Source organism: Engraulis encrasicolus, chromosome 15, assembly GCF_034702125.1.
Source record: "Engraulis encrasicolus isolate BLACKSEA-1 chromosome 15, IST_EnEncr_1.0, whole genome shotgun sequence".
In the NCBI taxonomy this organism is placed as follows: Eukaryota; Metazoa; Chordata; class Actinopteri; order Clupeiformes; family Engraulidae; genus Engraulis; species Engraulis encrasicolus.
In genome coordinates, this window is record NC_085871.1 from 35,365,080 (window position 1) to 35,384,966 (window position 19,887).

Sequence of the window (19,887 nt, forward strand, 5' to 3'; positions counted from 1 at the left end):
TTTTTTTCCATCACTATGTTACTTAGCAACTTATGGCAAAATGTAATGATCTGATTTGACTGTTTTTTTTCCTGTGATGGTTGAAGTGAGTAAGTGATTTGAATTTGTTGGATCATGATTTTTTTTCAGATAATGTCTTAAAGACCATTTCTACAAAGATGGTGCCTTACAAATAGAGATATGTGTACTTTGAAGTCTTTTCTGGTTTGAAGATAGATGAATGCTTCCAAAAGATGAAATCATACCTAGGCTTTCACTCTTCATCCTTCTGAACCTTCTCATCGGTCCGTCTCTCCTTCTACTCCCCTCTCCATCCCTTCTTCCTTACTACTAGATCAGTGTCTCTCAGACTTTTTCAGAACGAGGACCACTTTGTTCCCCCAAAAATGTTCAGGGACCACCTGTCAACTGAATTGACAGTTGACGGGAGCTAATTTCACATTGCTAATTTCGATGCAGATCCCTTACTTTTTATTCACATTTTGTCTTATTGTGGTGAAAATAAGACTTCAGCTATTCTTTAGCTTTGTAATTATGCTACAAATATAGAAGCCTACTGCTAGCTTTTCTTGGGAAAGTAGAAATCCCCTCACGGACCACCTGAGCTCTGTCGCGGACCACCCGTGGTCCCCCGGCCACACTTTGAGAATCACTGCACTAGACATTTACTGCATGTTTATATTTAATAAATGTCCGCGGCAGTAAATTACGCCTTTATTACTTCCTTTATTAGTGGTCGCTAATGGCCAGATGATGGTACACTGGAGAGTCGTCACTGTCCACTCTACATTCTGAACGGATCCTGAACAGACCACAGGTCAGTGTGTGCGTGTGTATGCATGCGCCTGTGTGTGTGTGTGTGTGTGTGTGTGTGTGTGTGTGTGTGTGCGTGTGTGTGCGTGTGTGTGCGTGTGTGTGCGTGTGTGTGCGTGTGTGTGCGTGTGCGTGCGTGTGTGCGTGTGTGCGTGTGTGCGTGCGTGCGTGTGCGTGCGTGTGTGTGCGTGTGTGTGTGTGTTAGGGGTCAAGCGTGTGCTGCTGATGCAAATGAGGGTCGGCACACAGTCAACGGCACCTCGCCCCAGTTCATGAGCTGCTCCTACAAATAATAAAATAAATCTGCACAAGCGCGTGTGTGTGTCTCCTCGTAAGTCATGGGATTTGCATGAGCTACGTGAAAAGCAGGACCTAAGCATTTGCATGTGTGCATGTGTGCATGTGTGCGTGTGTGCGTGTGTGCGTGTGTGTGTGTGTGTGCGTGTGTGCGTGTGTGTGTGTGTGTGTGTGTGTGTCTCCTACAGGATCTGTGCCCATGTGTGCACAGGCGTGTACGTGTGCCAATGTCATCCCAAAGCTTAAAAAGTCCACAATAATATTGTATAATAATATCAAGCAAAATGTGTGAATTTATTCCTGATCATCATGCAAAATGCCTTCAGGACCATAGAGGTGCTGTCCATTTCTGCTGTCTCGCTGTCCATTTCTGCTGTCTCTCTACTCTGAATCTGTTCCTGCGTGTGTTCCTGTGGGTGTGTGGGTGTGCGTTCCCAAAAAAAGACCATGCTCTGCAGTCCAGGAATCTCATTACAACATAAGGTCCAGCCCTGACGAAATATGGGCCTGGTTAACATCGTTAGGGGGAGCGCAGACAGTCAAACTAATCAAGGACACGGATCCTCCTGTGCATCAGAATAGGGCATCAGCAGCACAGCGGAGCCAGGGGGACTCTCCAAGGAGAAGGAGAAGCATAAGGGAGAGAGAGAGAGAGAGAGAGAGAGAGAGAGAGAGGGAGAGAGGGAGAGAGGGAGAGAGAGTTTGGTAGTGTGAGGGAGAGTGTGTGTGCATTTGAGGGAGAGTGAGGGAGGGACTGGGAGAGAGAAAGAGAGAGAGAGAGAGAGAGAGACAGAGGCAGAGACAGAGAGAAAGAGAGAAAGAGAGAGAAAGAGAGAGAAAGAGAGAGACAGAGAGAGAGAGCGAGTGAGAGAGAGAACAAGAGGCAAGAAAGAGAAATGAAGGAGACGGGCATAGGCGAATCCAGCAAAATTGGGTGCGTCTATTTTTGGGAGGGAGAGTCAACGAGAGCGATGGGAGAAAGGCCACAGTCACAGTAGAAAGATGGTCTGAATGAGAAAGGTAGAAAGTTAGAGAGAGAGACAGAGAGAGAGAGAGAGAGAGAGAGAGAGAGAGAGAGAGAGAGAGAGAGAGAGAGAGAGAGAGAGAGAGAGAGAGAGAGAGAGGTTCCTGACAGGCTGTCACTGGCCCTACTGATGCATGGTGCGCTCCTATAGGAGCTTCACACATGGGGTAGAGTGAGGGAGGACAGGGAAGAGAACAGCAGAAGAGAAGAAGAGAATGGATGAGGAGAAAGGACAGAAAAAAAAGAAAGAAGTGAGAAATGGTTGAAGAGAAAGACAGAAGGTATGAAGACGGTACAGAATGAAAAGATGAAAACGTGGTAGAGAAGAGCGGTCAACAGAGCCAGAAAAAAAAGAGTGGGTGACTCACTGAGGGAGGCACTGAAGTATTTCAGAGGCAGGGCCAGTGTGAAGAGAGAGAAAGAAAGAAAGAAAGAAAGAAAGACAGAAAGAAAGAAAGAAAGAAAGAAAGAAAGAAAGAAAGAAAGAAAGAAAGAAAGAAAGAAAGAAAGAAAGAAAGAAAGAAAGAAAGAAAGAAAGAAAGAAAGAAAGAAAGAAAGAAAGAAAGAAAGACAACTTCTACATGGAAAGACACAACCAGGCTAACATGTGGAAATTTCACGTAGAGGCCTCAGGCTTTTTAACATGTTTGTAAACAAAAACAGCCTTTGCTTTGACTGTCCCAGGTGCTGTAGACGACGCAACTATGCCACCTGCTCTCAGTTCCTTTTTTTTGCCCTGTATGCAGTCTGACAAAGCTGGATAACACCTCAATCATCCAGCGAGTGACACAGAAAAATACATTACATGGTAAATGGAATGGAGGAAGAGAAGAGAGGGAGGTAGGGAGAGAAGAAAGGAAAGAAGAAAAAACAGAGGGGTGAGAGGGAGGGAGGGCTTGTTGTAGACGCCGGGCAGGCAGCAACAACAGTCGGGGTGGGGTGGGGCCAGGGCTGAGAGACAGGGGATGGAGGGATGGAGGGATGGAGGGATGCAGAAATAAACGAGGGGAGACGTAAATCTGACAGATGAGCACGGTAATGAGTGACAGCACGTCTGGAATGAAAACATCAGGGAGTCTTTTCCGGAGTGACAGAAACAGGATCCAGTTACCACATGGCAACTGTGTGTGTGTGTGTGTGTGTGTGTGTGTGTGTGTGTGTGTGTGTGTGTGTGTGTGTGTGTGTGTGTGTGTGTGTGTGTGTGTGTGTGTGTGTGTGTGTGTGTGTGTGTGTGTGTGTGTGTGTGTGCATGTGCGTGCTTGTTGGTGAGTTCGCTCATGCATGCATGAAGGCGTTTGCATGTATTTATTTGTGTGTGTGTGTGTGTGTGTGTGTGTGTGTGTGTGTGTGTGTGTGTGTGTGTGTGTGTGTGTGTGTGTGTGTGTGTGTGTGTGTGTGTGTGTGTGTGTGTGTGTGTGTGTGTGTGTGTGTGTGTGTGTGTGTGTGTGTATTACTTGTACGAAAGAGATTGAGAGACAGGAACATAGTAATTCTGATAAGGATGCAAATTGAAACAACTTGGTACGGTAATAGACATTGGCAGGGCCCTGTGAGTAGACAAACTTTGAAGCTTCAGTTTTTGGCTAAAATGGCTACAATCACAACCACCATTCCTGACTGTTCTAGAGTTTAGAGCTGCTACAGCTACAATATACATGTCAATATCCTTCCTCCAATCACATCTTCCGGCCTCAGGCCTCAGACCTCGAAGTCTGACGTCATCAAGGTCTGAAACTACAAAATGTACAGAGATACCACATGGCACCCGTGTTTGCGTGTGCGTGTTGTGGCTCAAATCACAAACACGTTACATTACATTAGATTATCCAAAGCGACTTACAAACATTGCAGGCCAGGGTATTGGTTACAGTCCCTGGAGCAGTGTGGGGACAGGTGCTTTTCTCAAGGGCAAACGGTTAAAGGTGGGGTTGCAGGTTAGTTAGCCATTTTAAGAAAATGTACTATTATGACATCACGTTGGGGGTTCCGCAGGCTCATAGGAGTCTATGTAGAACCTTAGAATCCTGGGGGAGTTCCCCCAACGTGATGTCATACCTGCAACCCCAACTTAATATTACACTGGGGGCCCGGTGTCGATTGCGGCCCAAGGTCATCTCCCCATCTTCCCCATCTCTCTCTCACAACACGTCTCTCTCACTCTCGTTTCTGTCATCATCTCACACCGTCCTATCGAAATAAAGGCCAAAAAGCCCTTCAAAACAAGATATTGAGATGTTCTGACAGTCTACAGCCACTTGGCTTTCTCTCACACAACCATGTGAAAAACTAAGAGCGAGAGCTTTAGTAAAACTCAGACTCCTCTCGGACTAGGTAGGTTATCCAAGGGCCAGGTCGGTGCGGCGGGAAAAAAAAAAACTTTATGGTGAGAACATAGCCTCCACCCACACCTATCCTCATCTTTTCCCAAACACCTAAACCCCCAATGACAAGCCCAAAAAGCACATCAAAGTGAAGTAAATCCTCTCGCTGCGGGAGGTCTACCTTCTTCTTCTTCTGAGCTTTGAAGGGAGTTTTTGCAGAGCCCGTTTTAGCCCGAGCTTCACATCGCATCGCGTTGTGTTGCATTGCATTCCATGGCAACAGCCACCTACCTACCAACCAAAGCCGGGCCCCATCGACCACCCGGTGATTGCGGAGGGCAACTGCGTGGGTGAGACTCATCTCCCTTTCTTGCCTTGACTCAGTAATGAGCAATCTAATCACCACGGGAACAAACAGGATGGACAACTCGAGCAATCTACTACTGCACTTTTTCCCCCCTCAAGCACTGCCTTTACAATGTTCCTTCCTGGACATACGTTTAATGAGGCAAGTGACCAACAGCACAGTTCAGCTTTCCAACACTATGTACAATAATGGAAACTTTTTTGTACAACTCAAGCAATCTATAGTATTTGTTTCTCATGTGTTGCCTTCAAAATGTTCAGTAGACATGTGTTTAATGAGGCACGTGCATGTCAGTACTGTCCAGCTTTGCAGAATATGTAAGACAGATGGTGCATTCCAGTCCCAAACCATCCTAGTAGGAGATCGCACTTATTCAACCTCCTACTACGAAAAATGCTCTGGAACGCCTGTCGAAGTGGGACATCCAACTAGCGAAGTCGGGGTGACTCGCACTACTCCCACCTCAACAAATCGAAGTCGGATGATAATGGCGGCCCCCATGGAGCCGTTATTTTAAAATGTCAATAAATAGTGAAACTCCATTTCTCTTTTGTGCAGCTGTTCCAAACACAGCCATTTTAACTCAACATATTCTTCGTGTTATGACATGATATTGTGTCAACATAAATGTAACATATGACAGAATAATAGCTATTATGGCTCATTTGGCTCGTATCAAAACACCTCGCTAAAGCCAGCTAAACCGCTACGGTTGCCATGGTTGTAGAACTCCCACTTCAACTGTCAGGAACGGGAGCAGAAATATTCAGGTTGGATAAGTGTGATCTCCTACTAGGATGGTTTGGGACTGGAATGCACTATTAGACAATTGTCCAAAGCTTATAGAGAAAGTTGAAATGTTACACATGCCATACCCTCATCAGGTTCATCTGGCAACCACCAAAAAAATGAGTTCTCGCAACAAGTTGTTAAGTATGGTCTTATTGAAAAGATGTGCTTGAATTTATTTTTCTTAGCTTGTAATTTACATTTATTATCATATTATTATTCCATTACATTCCATTTATTAGACCCTTAACAAAAGCAACTTACAAAGAGGACATTCAAGCAAGTACACAGTGTGGGGTCGATACAAACTATAACAGTATACTAGTAATGAGGAACAGAGAGCAGTAAAAAAAAATAATAGTGGAGGATCTAGTGAGTGTAGTAAGTTAATTAGACCGTTATTGTAACAGTGCGTCAATGCTTTGCCGGCAGTCCAGTTATTGAAAATGAGGCATATTAAAACCATGGTGTCTATATTTGTGAATTAAATTAATGTTTTTGAATGTGGACAAAATACTATAATCTAATAAAAAAATACCCTCATGCACGTCGCCACCGACCTAAGCTCTTGAGCACGAGTACGCACAACCCAAATCCCGCCCATCCCAGGTGAGACGGCGTGAAACTAGTGAGTCCCGGTTAATTACTCCCTCCGACAACCTGGCGGGTCAGGAGTCGAACCGGCAACCGTTGTGCTACAACTCTGTCGCCCTAACCGCTCACCCATGACTGCCCATTTAAGTGCAAGGAAGCACACACCCAGAGAAAATGTCTAACTGAGACAGAAATACTGTAGCTCTGTGTTCTCTACTCGCTCACCGGAGTGTCGGTGGTGGAGGTAGTGCTTGCTGGCCATGAAGCCTGCAGGCTTTCACACACACGAACACAGACACAAACACAGCTAGACACTAACGCACACGCACACGCAGACACACACACACATGCAGACACACACACACATGCAGACACACACACACATGCAGACACACACACGCAGACACACACACGCAGACACACACACGCAGACACACACACACGCAGACACACACACACGCAGACACACGCACACACACATGCAGACACACGCACACACACATGCAGACACACGCACACACACATGCAGACACACACACACACACATGCAGACACACACACACACACATGCAGACACACACACACGCGCAAACACACACACGCACGCACGCACGCAGGTAGACTCACCAGCATGTCCGTGGCGTGGAGGTAGTGCTTGCTGGCCATGAAGGCCTCCAGCCTCTGGGGCACCTGCTTGATGTTCTCGATCTCGTCCAGCAGGTCCAGCACGTGCTTGTGCTCGATGCCCTCGATCCACAGCTTACGCAGCTCGTCACGCTTGCAGTGCAGCAGCATCTTGCACGACAAGAGGTTCTCCTTCACCTGTGTCAAAGAGGTTGGATATATAATAAGAGGGATCGAAGCACGCCCACTCAATGCAAAAGCGTGTGCTCAAAATTTGGTCTCCTAAGGGGGCGTTGTCCCTCCTTCTTCTTCTCTTTTCGTGGTGTGTGCACAAGACGTGCGCTACCGCCATCTACAGCGCTAAGGGGACTCCATTTATTCTCTACCTCAAGACTCCGAAGGTCTCCTAATCGAAGGTCTCCTAAAGCAGAGCCATACAGAGGGAGAGTCAGGCAATCTCCACTGTGTCCTAGGGCCGACTTCTGCATTAGCAAAATTAGCTGTTTTAGCGTGTCAACTGCTTAGCGTTGCGAATGTTAGTGCCTGGAAGTGGGCGTATAGCACACAGCAAATGCAATGCGATGCAATGCAGGGAATATGACAAGACTCGCTATTCGTAGTAATAACTTCAGATAAACATCACAGATGGTAAAACTGTTGTGATTATCATTACCGAGACAGTTGGTAGTTTACATATTTGTGGTGATTACCCCGCAGTATAGTTCGTTAGTCCTTATTTTTGGCTTTTTATGTGGTGGTTCTATGTTGAGTCTATGGAAAGACAGCCGCTTTAGGCACGACCTCGATCTCGTTGAAAGGCGGGGCTGCAATTTATTTCCTGGTCCTCCATTCGCGTAACTCTCCCTCTGTATGGCTCTGTCCTAAAGGGACGTTCACCCGACGTAAAGTGGATACCGGAAAAGAACCCGCCTGCTTTATCTTACTCTCATATACGATTCTCTGCCTGTGTAAAACAAACACACACACACACACACACACACACACATACACATGGAGATATAAATACATGCAAGAAGAGAGGACAACTTGAGCAACTTGCGTGGTGTCAGCCACTGCCACCGGTGTGTGAATGTGAGTGTGAATGGGTGAATGTGAGGCATACGATGTAAAGCGCTTTGAGTGCTCGAAGGAGTGGAAAAGCGCTATATAAATGCAGTCCATTTACCGTTTACAGCAACTTGAACGACAACAGGTTTCTCCTTCACCTGAGGACGGCACATAGGCAGGCAGGCACACAGGCAGGCACGCATGCACGCACACACACACACACTCCTATATAGGGGGCATCACAAGCAGTAAACACCACAACGTAGCCTTTGCGACAAGGACTGAATGGAGAGCTTCCTACTTTAATTGCTTACAGTTCATATGTCATACACATAGTCTACATCTACAAACGCATCCATAAACACATCCACCTGTACACCCCCCGCCCCCGAAATAGACACACACACACACACACACACATAAAACACACTGACAGAGGACACAGACACGCACGCGCATGCACGCCCACCCGCACGCACGCACGCACGGTTCTTCTGGCAAGATGTTAACAAGCTGCATCTGTGCTTTGTGCATTCAATAATGATGTGTATTTATAGCGGTGCAGGAGTGAGGGAGTGGAGTGCTGGTCCCTGGGTGTTCCTCATCGAGGACATTAGCAGCAGGCTGACAGAGCAGCTCGCCAGCAGCGCACACGCTGATTTCTCTAGAGCAGGGGGAGCAATAACACACACACATAGTCATGCGCACACAAAACACACACACACTTCTCCTTCCTCAAAACGAGGACGGAGGAGAGGGAAAACAGTGGAAGAGTGAGAGAGAAAGCGAGAAAGCAAGACAGAGGGAGTGTGAGAGCGACAGAGAGAGGGATGCTGTGACGCTTCTGACACCTCCATGATGGAGAGAGCAAGCCTCTGGGACCGTCCATCAGAGAGCTAGCGAGCCAGCCCGACACCACAGCATAGTGACGTCAGCTCACGCCACGGATGCACGCACGCACGCGCGCACGCACGCACGCAAGCAAGCATGCACAGCAGAAACACAAACACAAAGACACACAGACTCTGTCTCTCACACACACACACACACACACACACACACACACACACACACACACACACACACACACACACACACACACACACACACACACACACACACACACACCCAGCTTCCAGTCAGAATCCAGCTGCTCAGCAGCGAGGCTCAATTCCCTCCTGCTGGCATGCAGCCGTCTGGGCTTTCGCACTTGTACCCATGTGTTACTGAGGCTTTTCTCACAGGCCAGGAGAGGCGTGAATGGCTGGCTGTTTTTGGAGGGAAAGGTAGCGAAGGGTGCGGTGGGGTGGAGTGGAGTGGAGTGGAGTGGGGTGGGGTGCGGTGGGGTGGAGTGGAGTGGAGTGGAGTGGGGTGGGGTGGGGTGGGCTAGTTGACAGCTAAGGGCTCCCTGAAGAGACATACAGTACTTCAGGGATTTGTGCGAATGAAAGAGTAAGGGATTGAATGCTGTACGCCTGCTAATGACAAGTAACACCATACACTTGCATATCTGTGTTTCGTTCAAAAACTGTTACTCTATGTCACCGCTGTTGCTGTCAATGTCACACAGGCCTTAAAATCAGCATGTTAAAGAGGATTGTAACATTTTAATCGGTCCCGAAGAAATTTCTTGCACTGAAAAGAATGGAAATCAGGGGTTGTTGAATGTTTAAGTAATTATTTAGTATATTGAAAATGATTGTTTCATGTTCCTTCTCCAAACATGTATAAATCATGTACAGTGTTTCCCACAAAAATTTTGGAAACTATGGGGGCAGCCTGGGTTTATTTTGTCCGGGTGAGGGGGGGGGGGGGTGTCTTCTTACACGGGCCTTTTTTTGGGGGGGTTGCGGGTTGTATTCTTTGCAGCGTAAATACAAAACAGCAAAACAATGACTATAGTATGACATTGGCGCATGGAGAAACTGTAGGCCTGGGCCTATATTTCAGCCATTTATATTTTGAGAAATAAGGCTACATAAGATTTTACCCATGACTTGTATAATAGTAGTACATTGTCATTGTCAAAAAATGCAGTAAAGTGAATAATTTCTGTTTACAACACAGTTTCATTCGTCCCTCATGCAGGGGTCTGGGAAACAATAAAACAAAATAGGAGCAGAGATAAGAATTTAAGAGCACTGTGAAAATTATTAACGCATAGATAAAAAGGGTCTTAGAGGTAGGCTATGCCTTTTCCCCCACACATATCTGTAGGCGTTACACATTCTACATGAGTGGTGCTGGTCACAGGGCCAGTTTTTTCCAAATTCCTCCCATTAAAAAGGGCTGAACAACATATTACACATTTATGTCTATATTCACATTCATTACACATTAATTTCTATATGCAGCCCGATGTCTCCTCTGCTGTGTCAATGAAGGTCTGTCACCAAAACTCATTTACAATGTAAAACAAAGCCTAGGGCGTGTAGTAAACTCATCCCAACTGTCCCTTCTCTGAAGGTTTTTTTTTATATTGCTCCCAAACCCAAGTAAACTACAACAACTTGACTAGGCTTTTGATCCCTGTCTTTCAAGCACTTGTGGTTCTCTCTATAGCAGGGGTGCCCAACCTTTTTTTAACCAAGATCTACTTTTGAAGTTGATGGTCTGCCGTGATCTACCAAGTCAAATTTAAGGATGTCAGTATGAAAATTTAAGACCACCATTTATTATTCACCATTATTATGAACAAAATGTTTTTTAGTAGGCTACTATGGCCATATCTTTTCAGTGTGTTTTTAAAGTTGTGTTGAATAGCCTATCTTTACAAAGCAATGCAGCACTGATAGTATACAGAGATAATTCCAGTCATACACAAGTCATAAACAACTGAAACAATTTCAAAATGATAAACATTTGGAATATAAAAGGCACATAGGCCCTATTTCTAAAATATGATGAAGCATTATCATGCCTTCAGTGGTATAGGCTACAAATTAAAAAGGGCTCAGAAATTCACCATTTGTTATGGGTAAATAGTAGGCTACTATGAGAGAGAGAGAGAGAGAGAGAGAGAGAGAGAGAGAGAGAGAGAGAGAGAGAGAGAGAGAGCAACGAGAGAACTCATTGGATTGGTTAACACCCCTGTTAAGAGTGACTTCTTCTATGAAGGGTTTTTTTTTTTTCAGCTCTCTGGGACAGTAGCACAGCAAAGGCTTTCTATTGTGAGTTTGGCCAATCGTTTTGTCCACAACTGAAGCAATAAACAGCACAAATTGAAGTGAATTCCATACATGTCAACAACTAACATTTCCCTTACACGCGGCACGCGATGTAAACGCAATTAGCGATATGCATGACTAGCGATTTGGACGAAGATTCCTAGCATAACGGCGTGTTCTTTAAGCCTTACGGTCACTTCTAATGCTTTCCCCTCATTCTGTGTCATAACCGTGGGACTACATCTAACCATTTCCAATAGGCCTACTGTGTAAGGATGGGGACTTACATTGGAACCAATAGGAAACAGAGTGCTTTTATTTATCAAAAAAAGCGAGGAAATTCAAAATCGTTTTTCCTCAAAAATATCGTTTAAAAAAAAAAAAAAAACGGATATTTTTTTTTCTTTTTTTTTTTTTTTTTTTTTAAACATTTTGGTAAACTATGGCGGCCAAATTTAAACTATAGTTTCCTCAATGTATGGGAAACACTGATGTAGAACTATTATATTCAGGACGGTGAACAATTTGTTAGATAAATTCATGCTGAGAAAACATGAAATTGTTAGGTTTTTTTTTAATCTGATTCAAAACACGTCATTAAAAACTCAAACGAGGTTGAGATGCTGCCTGGGCCCTGCCCTAGCGGTGACGCAACGCTTTTGAAATTGCCTCAGCTTCAGCTATGGTCGGCAATCAGGCGAAGTAGATCCAGAAATTTCTGTTTCTCTCTCCTGCTTGTACAATGAGGTCCCCATTTGTGGAAGACAGTTGACAGTTGGAAGAAAAAAGATGATTCTAAGCACACTTATGCCGTGAGTGCACACCCACCATCTTTCCTTTCTCATCATGCTCGACAAGAGTAACTACAGAATCGGCTGTGGAGGGAACAACGTTTACACTTCGGAGATTATTTGACGATGGAAGGATTTATTGGCAAGGTAAAATTACTAATATCTTTCCGAAATGTTGAGTTTGAGTTGAGTTCGATGGAACATTAGGTTCAGTGCCCCATATTGTGTAACACGATGTCAGTAAGAAGCCTGGCTAAAAATAACGTTCACCGGTGTTAGCGTGGCTGTTGCTAACTGGTAGCTATGAGACTTGCTAAATGTAAATGGCTCATCATCGCCAAGGACATACCGGTACAAGTCTTTACGGTAGTTAGTCTGTTAGTCATCGTGAAGAAGAACTTTTTTTTCACTTCGGAGATTAAAAGACGTGTGAGTGTGAAATACTATATTGCAAGGTAAAGTTAAAAAAAAAAATCCGAAATGTTGAGTTCGAGGGAACATTTAGAGGTTCAGTGCCCCATATAGTGTAATACCATTGCGTAAGCAGAAGGCTGGTTAAATTAAACATTCCCCAGTGTTAGCATGGCTAGCTAAATGGCGCGTAATTGCCAAGGACATGTCTATAACGGTAGTTTCTGTCTTGTAGAAAATGCACATTACTTACTTGTCTGTAATGTATCTTTCCGTTAATTTGTATGTATTGTGTGATTGTACTAAACTTGGTCTTGTTTGGTAAGTTAGTCTTGCTTGATTATGGTACTGGGGGTGCAGCAAGTAGATGGTATTCATGCACATTTTTCAGAATTGTTCCATGCACATTTAACACATGTAATGCTTTAATTTTGCATCACTGTGCGCATGCAACAGTTGGTCAGAAAAAAAAAAGATGTGACTGTTTTCCTCTCTCTCTCTCTCTCTCTCTCTCTCTCTCTCTCAGGCGTCTGTAAAGTGGCGTCTCTCTCATAGTCGTTCCAACAAGACACGATTTGCTGACCCATTATAAGCGCAAACTCATTCAGGTCGCCCCTGCAAGGTATTCATGAATGTTTTCAGAATGTCCATGCACATTTAAGAATGGAATGCTTGCTTTAATTTTGCATCACAGTGCATGCAACAGTTGATCAGAAACAAAAAGATTTGACTGTTCTCTCTCTCTCTCTCTGTCTTCTCCCTCTCTGTCTCTGTCTCTGTCTCTGTCCTCTCTCTCTCTCTCTCTCTCTCTCTCTATCAGGTGAATGTGTTGTAAGGGGGCGTTGTAAGGGCGCTCTCGTTCCAACACGTTCACGATTTGCTGACATTATAAGCGCAAACTCGGGAATTACACTGGTCGCCTGCAAGGTATTCATTCTGCATGTTTTCAGATGTCCATGCACATTTAAGACTATGGAATGCTTTAATTTTGCATCACGGTGCATGAAACAGTTGGTGAAAAAATTCAAAAAAGGAAAAACTTGACTGTTGTTCTCCTCTCTCTCTCTCTCTCTCTCTCGCTCTCTCTCTCTCTGTCTCTCTCGCTCTCTCGCTCTCTCTCTCTCTGTCTCTCTCGCTCTCTCTCTCGCTCTCGCTCTCTCTCGCTCTCTATCTCTCAGGTGAATGTGGCGTTGTAGTAAGGGGCGCTCATAGTCGTTCCAACAAGGCATTTTGCTGACAGCAAGGCGATTTGCTGACCCATTAGAAGCGCAAACTCGGGACTTTGGTCGCCCTGCAAGGTATTCATGCATGTTTTCAGAATGTCCATGCACATTTAAGACATGGAATGCTTTAATTTTGCATCACTGTGCGCATGCAACAGTTGGTCAAAACAGAGACTTGACTGACTGTTTTTTATCTCTCTCTCTCTCTCTGCTCTCTCTCTCTCTTGCCGCTCTTCTTTCTTTCTTTCTTTCTTTCTTTCTTTCTTTCTCTCTCTTCTCTCTCTCTCTCTCGATTTTTGAAGTAGACGAGTTTATGCCCTATATTAGTGTTTCTCAACGGGGGCGGTAGGGAGCTCTGGGGGGGGGGTGGGAAGGATACAGCCGATAGGGAGAGGTGCTTAGTTGCTATTGGGGGGCATTCTTTTTTAATACTAAGGGGGGTGTTGTCAGGCTTATGATGAGGCCAAGGGGGCGTTTGTTCAAAAAAGGCTGAGAACCACTGTCCTATATGAAGTTAGCATAGAGTTTGGCATTATAAGTTGTATGTGATTTGTCTCTTTTGTGTCTTCAGATAAATGCTGAATTCAGAGAATAACTACAATGCCCTTGCAGTCGAGATTCCTGTCCCAGCTAGACATATTGTCTGACAAGCTGCTGAAAGCTGTTCAAAAAAACAGAGGAGGACAGATTGACAAACGCCTAGAGAACATTTTGGCTTGCATGACTGAGGTAAGAGAATTTGAGAATTTTGGGATAGTGCTGATTAGTGTTGACATAGAATTCCATGAAATAATAATTTATCCTTCCTTGATGCAGGATGATGTTGATGGGGGATGTGAATGCATCCTGAAGGGCATTGTATGTGTTCCTTGTTAAAAATTCCATAAAATAATGTATCCTTCCTTGATGCAGGATGATGATGACATTGATGGAGGACGTGAATGCATCCTGAAGGCATTGTGTGTGTTTCCTTGTTAAAATTCCATAAAATAATGTATCCTTCCTTGATGCAGGATGATGTTGATGGAGGACGTGAATGCATCCTGAAGGCGTTGTGTGTGTACCTCAATGAAGACCCCAAATGTCTACTTCGCGCGTTTGTGGTGAGAGTACAAGCAGTGTGCTGTGCATGTCGCAAGGTGATGATGTTCTCTGTGCCCCTTCTCCGTCTCAGTCTTTTTTCCCCTTTCTCTGTCTTTCTGTCCTCTCTCTCGCTCTTTCACTCTCTCTCCCCTCTCTCACACTTCACTATTTCTGTCTCTCTTCTGCCACACTGTCTCTCTCTGTGCCCTCCTGTCTCTCTAAACCTCCATAGCGCAGAGCCTATGTTTTAACCTTACTGTCACTGAAATTGTAATGTGTTATGGTCTGAATCTGTTACTTATATGGCTCTCGCTACTGTCATTGCAATGTTATGGTAGTTGGAGTACTTTCAGCAAAAAGTGAGCAGCCCTGCAGCCTACCCCATCCGCAGGGGCTACGTTCCCTTTTGCCCAAAAACAGGGTACGGCCGTAGAAGTAGAGTTTTTCCATGAAAGGGATGTTGGGAGTTCCTTATAATAAACCACCAACTCCAAACAATAACCCATTTTCCCAACAAACTCCAACTGAACAACTGTTCTTTTGTTTGATCTTCTCTTTCGTTTGACTGTTCCCTCTGCAGGCACAAGACGAAATCCAAGTGCAAGAGGGAATGGAGGAAACGACTGTAGGGATCTACATCGTCAAAGCAGATGCCACCAGCAAAGCAGATGACATTGGCATCATTTTGGAAGGCCAGCAGGTGTTGCAGGATGTGATAATGTGCCATTGGCTGTCGCGTTGTTGTTTGGATTGATTTTACGCCCTAAATCTGAACTACCCCGACGGCCTCAAGCGCACTTTTGAAGTCCTGCAGAAAATTATCATGGAGCTGGAAGGCACCATGCTGTCCAAAAAGGTTCAGGTACTGAAAAACCAACTCATTTAAAACACACACACACACACACACACACACACACACACACACACACACTCGTACTGGAAGAGACTGAGCCTCGGAGCAAGCATTCAAAACACACACACACACACACACACACACACCCACACACACACACGTACTGGAAGAGACTGAGCCTCGGAGCAAGCATTCAAAAACACAGCACACACACACACACACACACACACACACACACGTACTGGAAGAGACTGAGCCTCGGAGCAAGCATTCAAAACACACACACACACACACACACACACACACACACACGTACTGGAAGAGACTGAGCCTCGGAGCAAGCATTCAAAACACACACACACACTTGTACTGGAAGAGACTGAGCCTCACCTCAGAGCAAGCATTCAAAACACACACACACACACACACACACACACACACACACACACACACACACACACACACACACACACAATCATACTGGAAGAGACTGAGAGAGCAGAGCAAGCCCGAACGAAATGAATGACTTGGCTAAGTGTTCTGTTGGAAAAGTTCAATTTGCATATTGGGTCTCACTGTCAAATAGCTTGAAGTCATGTCCCTGGACTAAAATTTGACTAAGGTCTACAGAATTTGTGTGCATTTAGGAGGTCCATTGCTTTTTAGATACTTTGACAAGAGTTCATTTTCAACATTTGTCTACGTAATGGTACCTGAAGGGGTCTTTCATGATCTGGCTGGTTCAAAATGAATTGGAAATACATTGGAGTTTTCATTGTGAAGTAGCCTAAAGTTATGTCCCTGAACTAAAACTTTACTACTGTCTACAGAATTTGTGTATCTATCTATCTATCTATCTATCTATCTATCTATCTATCTATCTATCTATCTATCTATCTATGCAGCTCCCCATTGACATTTCCTTTTGTTCTCTCAAAGCTGTTGGCAAGTGCTTGTATGTTTTGGTACAATCATAATGAATGTTTTGAAATGAAGGTGCCTTTTATCTTCTTGGATGTAGTTTTGTGTGTGCATTTTAATGCTCTCTCTCTCTCTCTCTCTCTCTCCTCTCTCTCTCTCTCTCTCTCTCTCTCTCTCTCTCTCTCTCTCTCCAAAATGACTTGGCATATTGGGGGTGTCAGTCACTTTTAACTGAATGAGTTAAGCTGTTGAGTACCGTTGGAAAGTGTATTTGATGAAATAATCATAATAAAAAAACTGCAGTTTTAAGTCAATTTAAGTCTCTTCATTCTCAAGTATAAAAGCATGTAAATATTGGTTGACTAAGTAGCAATATATAACAATAAACATGATATATCTGTTTACAGTGTATGTCCGTATATGAGCGTCTGATCAAGTAGCAATATAAAAACATGGTTTTATACATAAAATAAAATATTTACATCAAAACAATTTCTGTGTTAAGTTAGCACAGAAATTGTGTTTATGTAAATGTTTTATATATTTTATAAAATCATGTTTTTATGTGCCATATATATTGCTACTTATCAGACATTCATATACTGTCATACACTGTAAACTGACTGATATCATGTTCAAATGACATGAAAACATTATTTTCAGGAAACAGGATAATAACATGTGCAACCGATGTCCATGATATTATCATGTAAATGAAACATGAAAAAAACATGTTTCTTGCAAAGCAGAAACATGTATTATACATGAAATAAGAACTGAAATAATACATAAAATATTAACATGAAAATATCATGTTTGTTCTATAAGCCAATATCATGTTTGAATGACATGAATACATTATTTTTAGGAAACATGAAAATAACATGTGCAACCGATGTCCATGATATTATCGTGTATATCTGAAGTAACTTTTCTTTCAGTGTGGGCTGCACTGATGCGGTACCTTGGCATTTACTCATTCGTGAATCTGTGACATTTCTGACATTCTGAGGATATGAGCATAACCAAACCAAAACTCTTTAAATACATAGGTGGTGGGCCCAGTCTCATATCTTGTCAGTTCGTTGGTGTTAACGAGTGGCAACTTTATTTTTGCTTATATAACCCCCTGACAACCCATTAAACAATATTTTGGCTGTTGCCATCCTCAAAACTTGCACATTGATTTATAAAAATGACAAGAAAAACTAGCCGACCGAGTGACGTCACGTCAATGCAAAGTCAACGAGGCAGAATACAGCTAGCGCGTGCATGCTACCCGGAACCGTCAGATTTCATGGCAAAAAGTGACAAGTTGGGGGGTAAGTGGGCTCACTTGTTGTGTACATGCAAAAAAAAAATATTTTTCTCAAACTTTCAGGAGTGCTCTTTTTCGCTGTTAGTGTTCGACTGTCTGACCATTATTGGGCAACGAGAGATAAATGTCAAAAAGATGACAGGTCTGTTCCCTCAAAGCAATAGAGCAATGAGGTGACGGGGGTAGATCAATTCGCCAAAAAACTACGTGTCAGTAAAGAAATGCAAGCTGTGTTATTTTTTCCAGTAACAGGAAAATGGTCTGGAATGAAATGCCTACGTTGTTTCAATGATTAGGTGAATTATCTGCCTATGAAAAAAGCCCGATATGCGGATAAATATTCCCTTTTCAACTTTGAGGGGCGGAGACTTCCCATTGACTGTGCATTATGTGACGTCACCCCCAGTCTTTTTTATTTTCGCTATTTTTTAATATCAACGTGCAACTTTTCAGCGTGGCAACAGCCAGAATATTGCTTTACATATTGTCAGGAGGTCATATTAGAAAAATCAAGTTGCCACTCGAGAGTGAGAACGAAACTCATGTTCTAAAGGAGCTACGAAATCTAGCCCACCGTCTAACAGCAATACTTTGTGATTCTGCCAGCGATACCCAAATGCAACTCTAAATAAACAACACATGGCACATATGTGTTCGCAGCCTGATCTCCAAAATTCCGCGCTCCCGGTCATGGATGTTAAGGACACGAAATCCGTATCCAGGAGCACGGATTTTGCCAACATTCCGTGCTCCTGGACACGGAATTGTTTTCAGTGATGGGCACACGGAAGTGCTTCCTATATTCCCACAGCACTCTGTTAACTCTATCATTAGAAAATACATACCATGGCCTTTAGATCAGATGGTTGCAGGTTTGAATCCCACCCTTCCTCACTACATGGCTGAGGTCTGCTTGAGCAAGGCATCTACTGTAACCCCATAGTGCTCCAGGGACTGCACCACTGTAAATAACTGTAATCCGCTTTGGATAAAAGTGTCAGCTAAATGTCATGTAATGTAAAGGAAGATCGCTGACAGCCTGCCTCACCTGTTTGATCTTGTTGCGAGAGCTGGTGATGCGCTCGGTGATGCTCTGGTAGGTGCGGATGGCCGTGGTCAGCTCGGTGTAGTGCCGCACGATCTTCTCATCCAGCTGACTGTCACACTTCTCATACGCCTCCTCCAGGCGACTCTTCTCCGTCTCCCTGTCCTGCACATCATCGCTGCTGGACAATGTCCTAGAAGATGTGAAACACAAAAAAAACATATTAGCAAAGGGCAAATGTGTATGCAGAATGTTTGTGAATGCGACTGATATCTACAATTATTTATTCATAATAAATACAGAAATCTGTCTGGGCTTGAGCATGGTCCTGCAAAAACAAATGCATGCACTTCTTGGTGTAACATTTGAGGAGTTTGTAAGTGAGGAATATACTGTGAACACATCTTAAATCTACAGTGAATGGTGACAGCGAGTGGCTATCTGTACATCCATTTGCAATAAAATAAGACACGGGAGATATAAGTTTACAGTACGCTAATGGTTAGTGAGTGGCAGTTTGTTTGGTGGCTGGGGCCTTGGTACCAGACGTTTACAAACTGACAGGAAACAAATAAACATTACAGTGCTCGTCACTCCCTATAAAACAAGTTGTGCGTGTTTCAGAACGTGCAATACAGTGCGAAGCGCAATAAAAACAAAATGCCATGGTAGGCTGTTTCAAGTCATCAAATGGACATCAGCTGACATCCGCTTGACAGGGACAACGCAAGACAGTACAAACTCCAAGGTAGTAGGCCTATGGTACGGCCGGTGGGGTTATTCATTGTTATATGAACCATATGTTTTAAAATATCAGATATATAAAACGGCACGCTGTTCAATTCCTTTATACGACAGATAGAGATAGCATTTTGACTGTCACAACAGGAAACAACAAGACACTAGCCCAGTGGCTAACTTGACTGGTCCCTGGTGCCTAGAATGGATCTGAAAGCGGTACCGATCTACCCAGTCAGATGGAGGGATGCAAGAAATGTTAAGCATTCTTACCTAATCACAGAAATGAGTAAACTAGAAGGGTCTTTGCTTTTAGAAACGGTGCTTCTATATCTTCCTGTCTCGGATGCCATTTTTCCGCTGTTGCACCCAAAACACGGTGACAACCGAACACCTAGCTGCTGAAAACAGACCAATGAGCTGCTGAACTGCACTTACGT

The 19,887-nt window shown here is 44.0% G+C and overlaps 1 protein-coding gene and 1 long non-coding RNA gene across 2 annotated transcripts in view; one reads left to right on the top strand and one right to left on the bottom strand.

Annotated features, from left to right (window-relative positions):
* The window catches only part of exoc4 (exocyst complex component 4), a 230,914-nt gene extending 211,093 nt beyond the window's left edge, over positions 1-19,821 (bottom strand). Inside the window, exons 1-3 of the mRNA XM_063218022.1 lie at positions 19,721-19,821; positions 18,713-18,902; positions 6,833-7,027 (exon numbers count right to left, since the gene is read on the bottom strand). Of these exons, the coding sequence (XP_063074092.1) occupies positions 6,833-7,027; positions 18,713-18,902; positions 19,721-19,800 (465 nt within the window). The 5' untranslated portion in view covers positions 19,801-19,821. The remainder of the gene's footprint in view (positions 1-6,832; positions 7,028-18,712; positions 18,903-19,720) is intronic.
* Positions 14,161-15,276, top strand: LOC134464619 (uncharacterized). The gene is made up of 3 exons (XR_010037975.1): positions 14,161-14,218; positions 14,503-14,592; positions 15,153-15,276. It is a non-coding gene; the product is annotated as an uncharacterized LOC134464619 (long non-coding RNA).
* Positions 19,822-19,887: the final 66 nt, after the last annotated feature.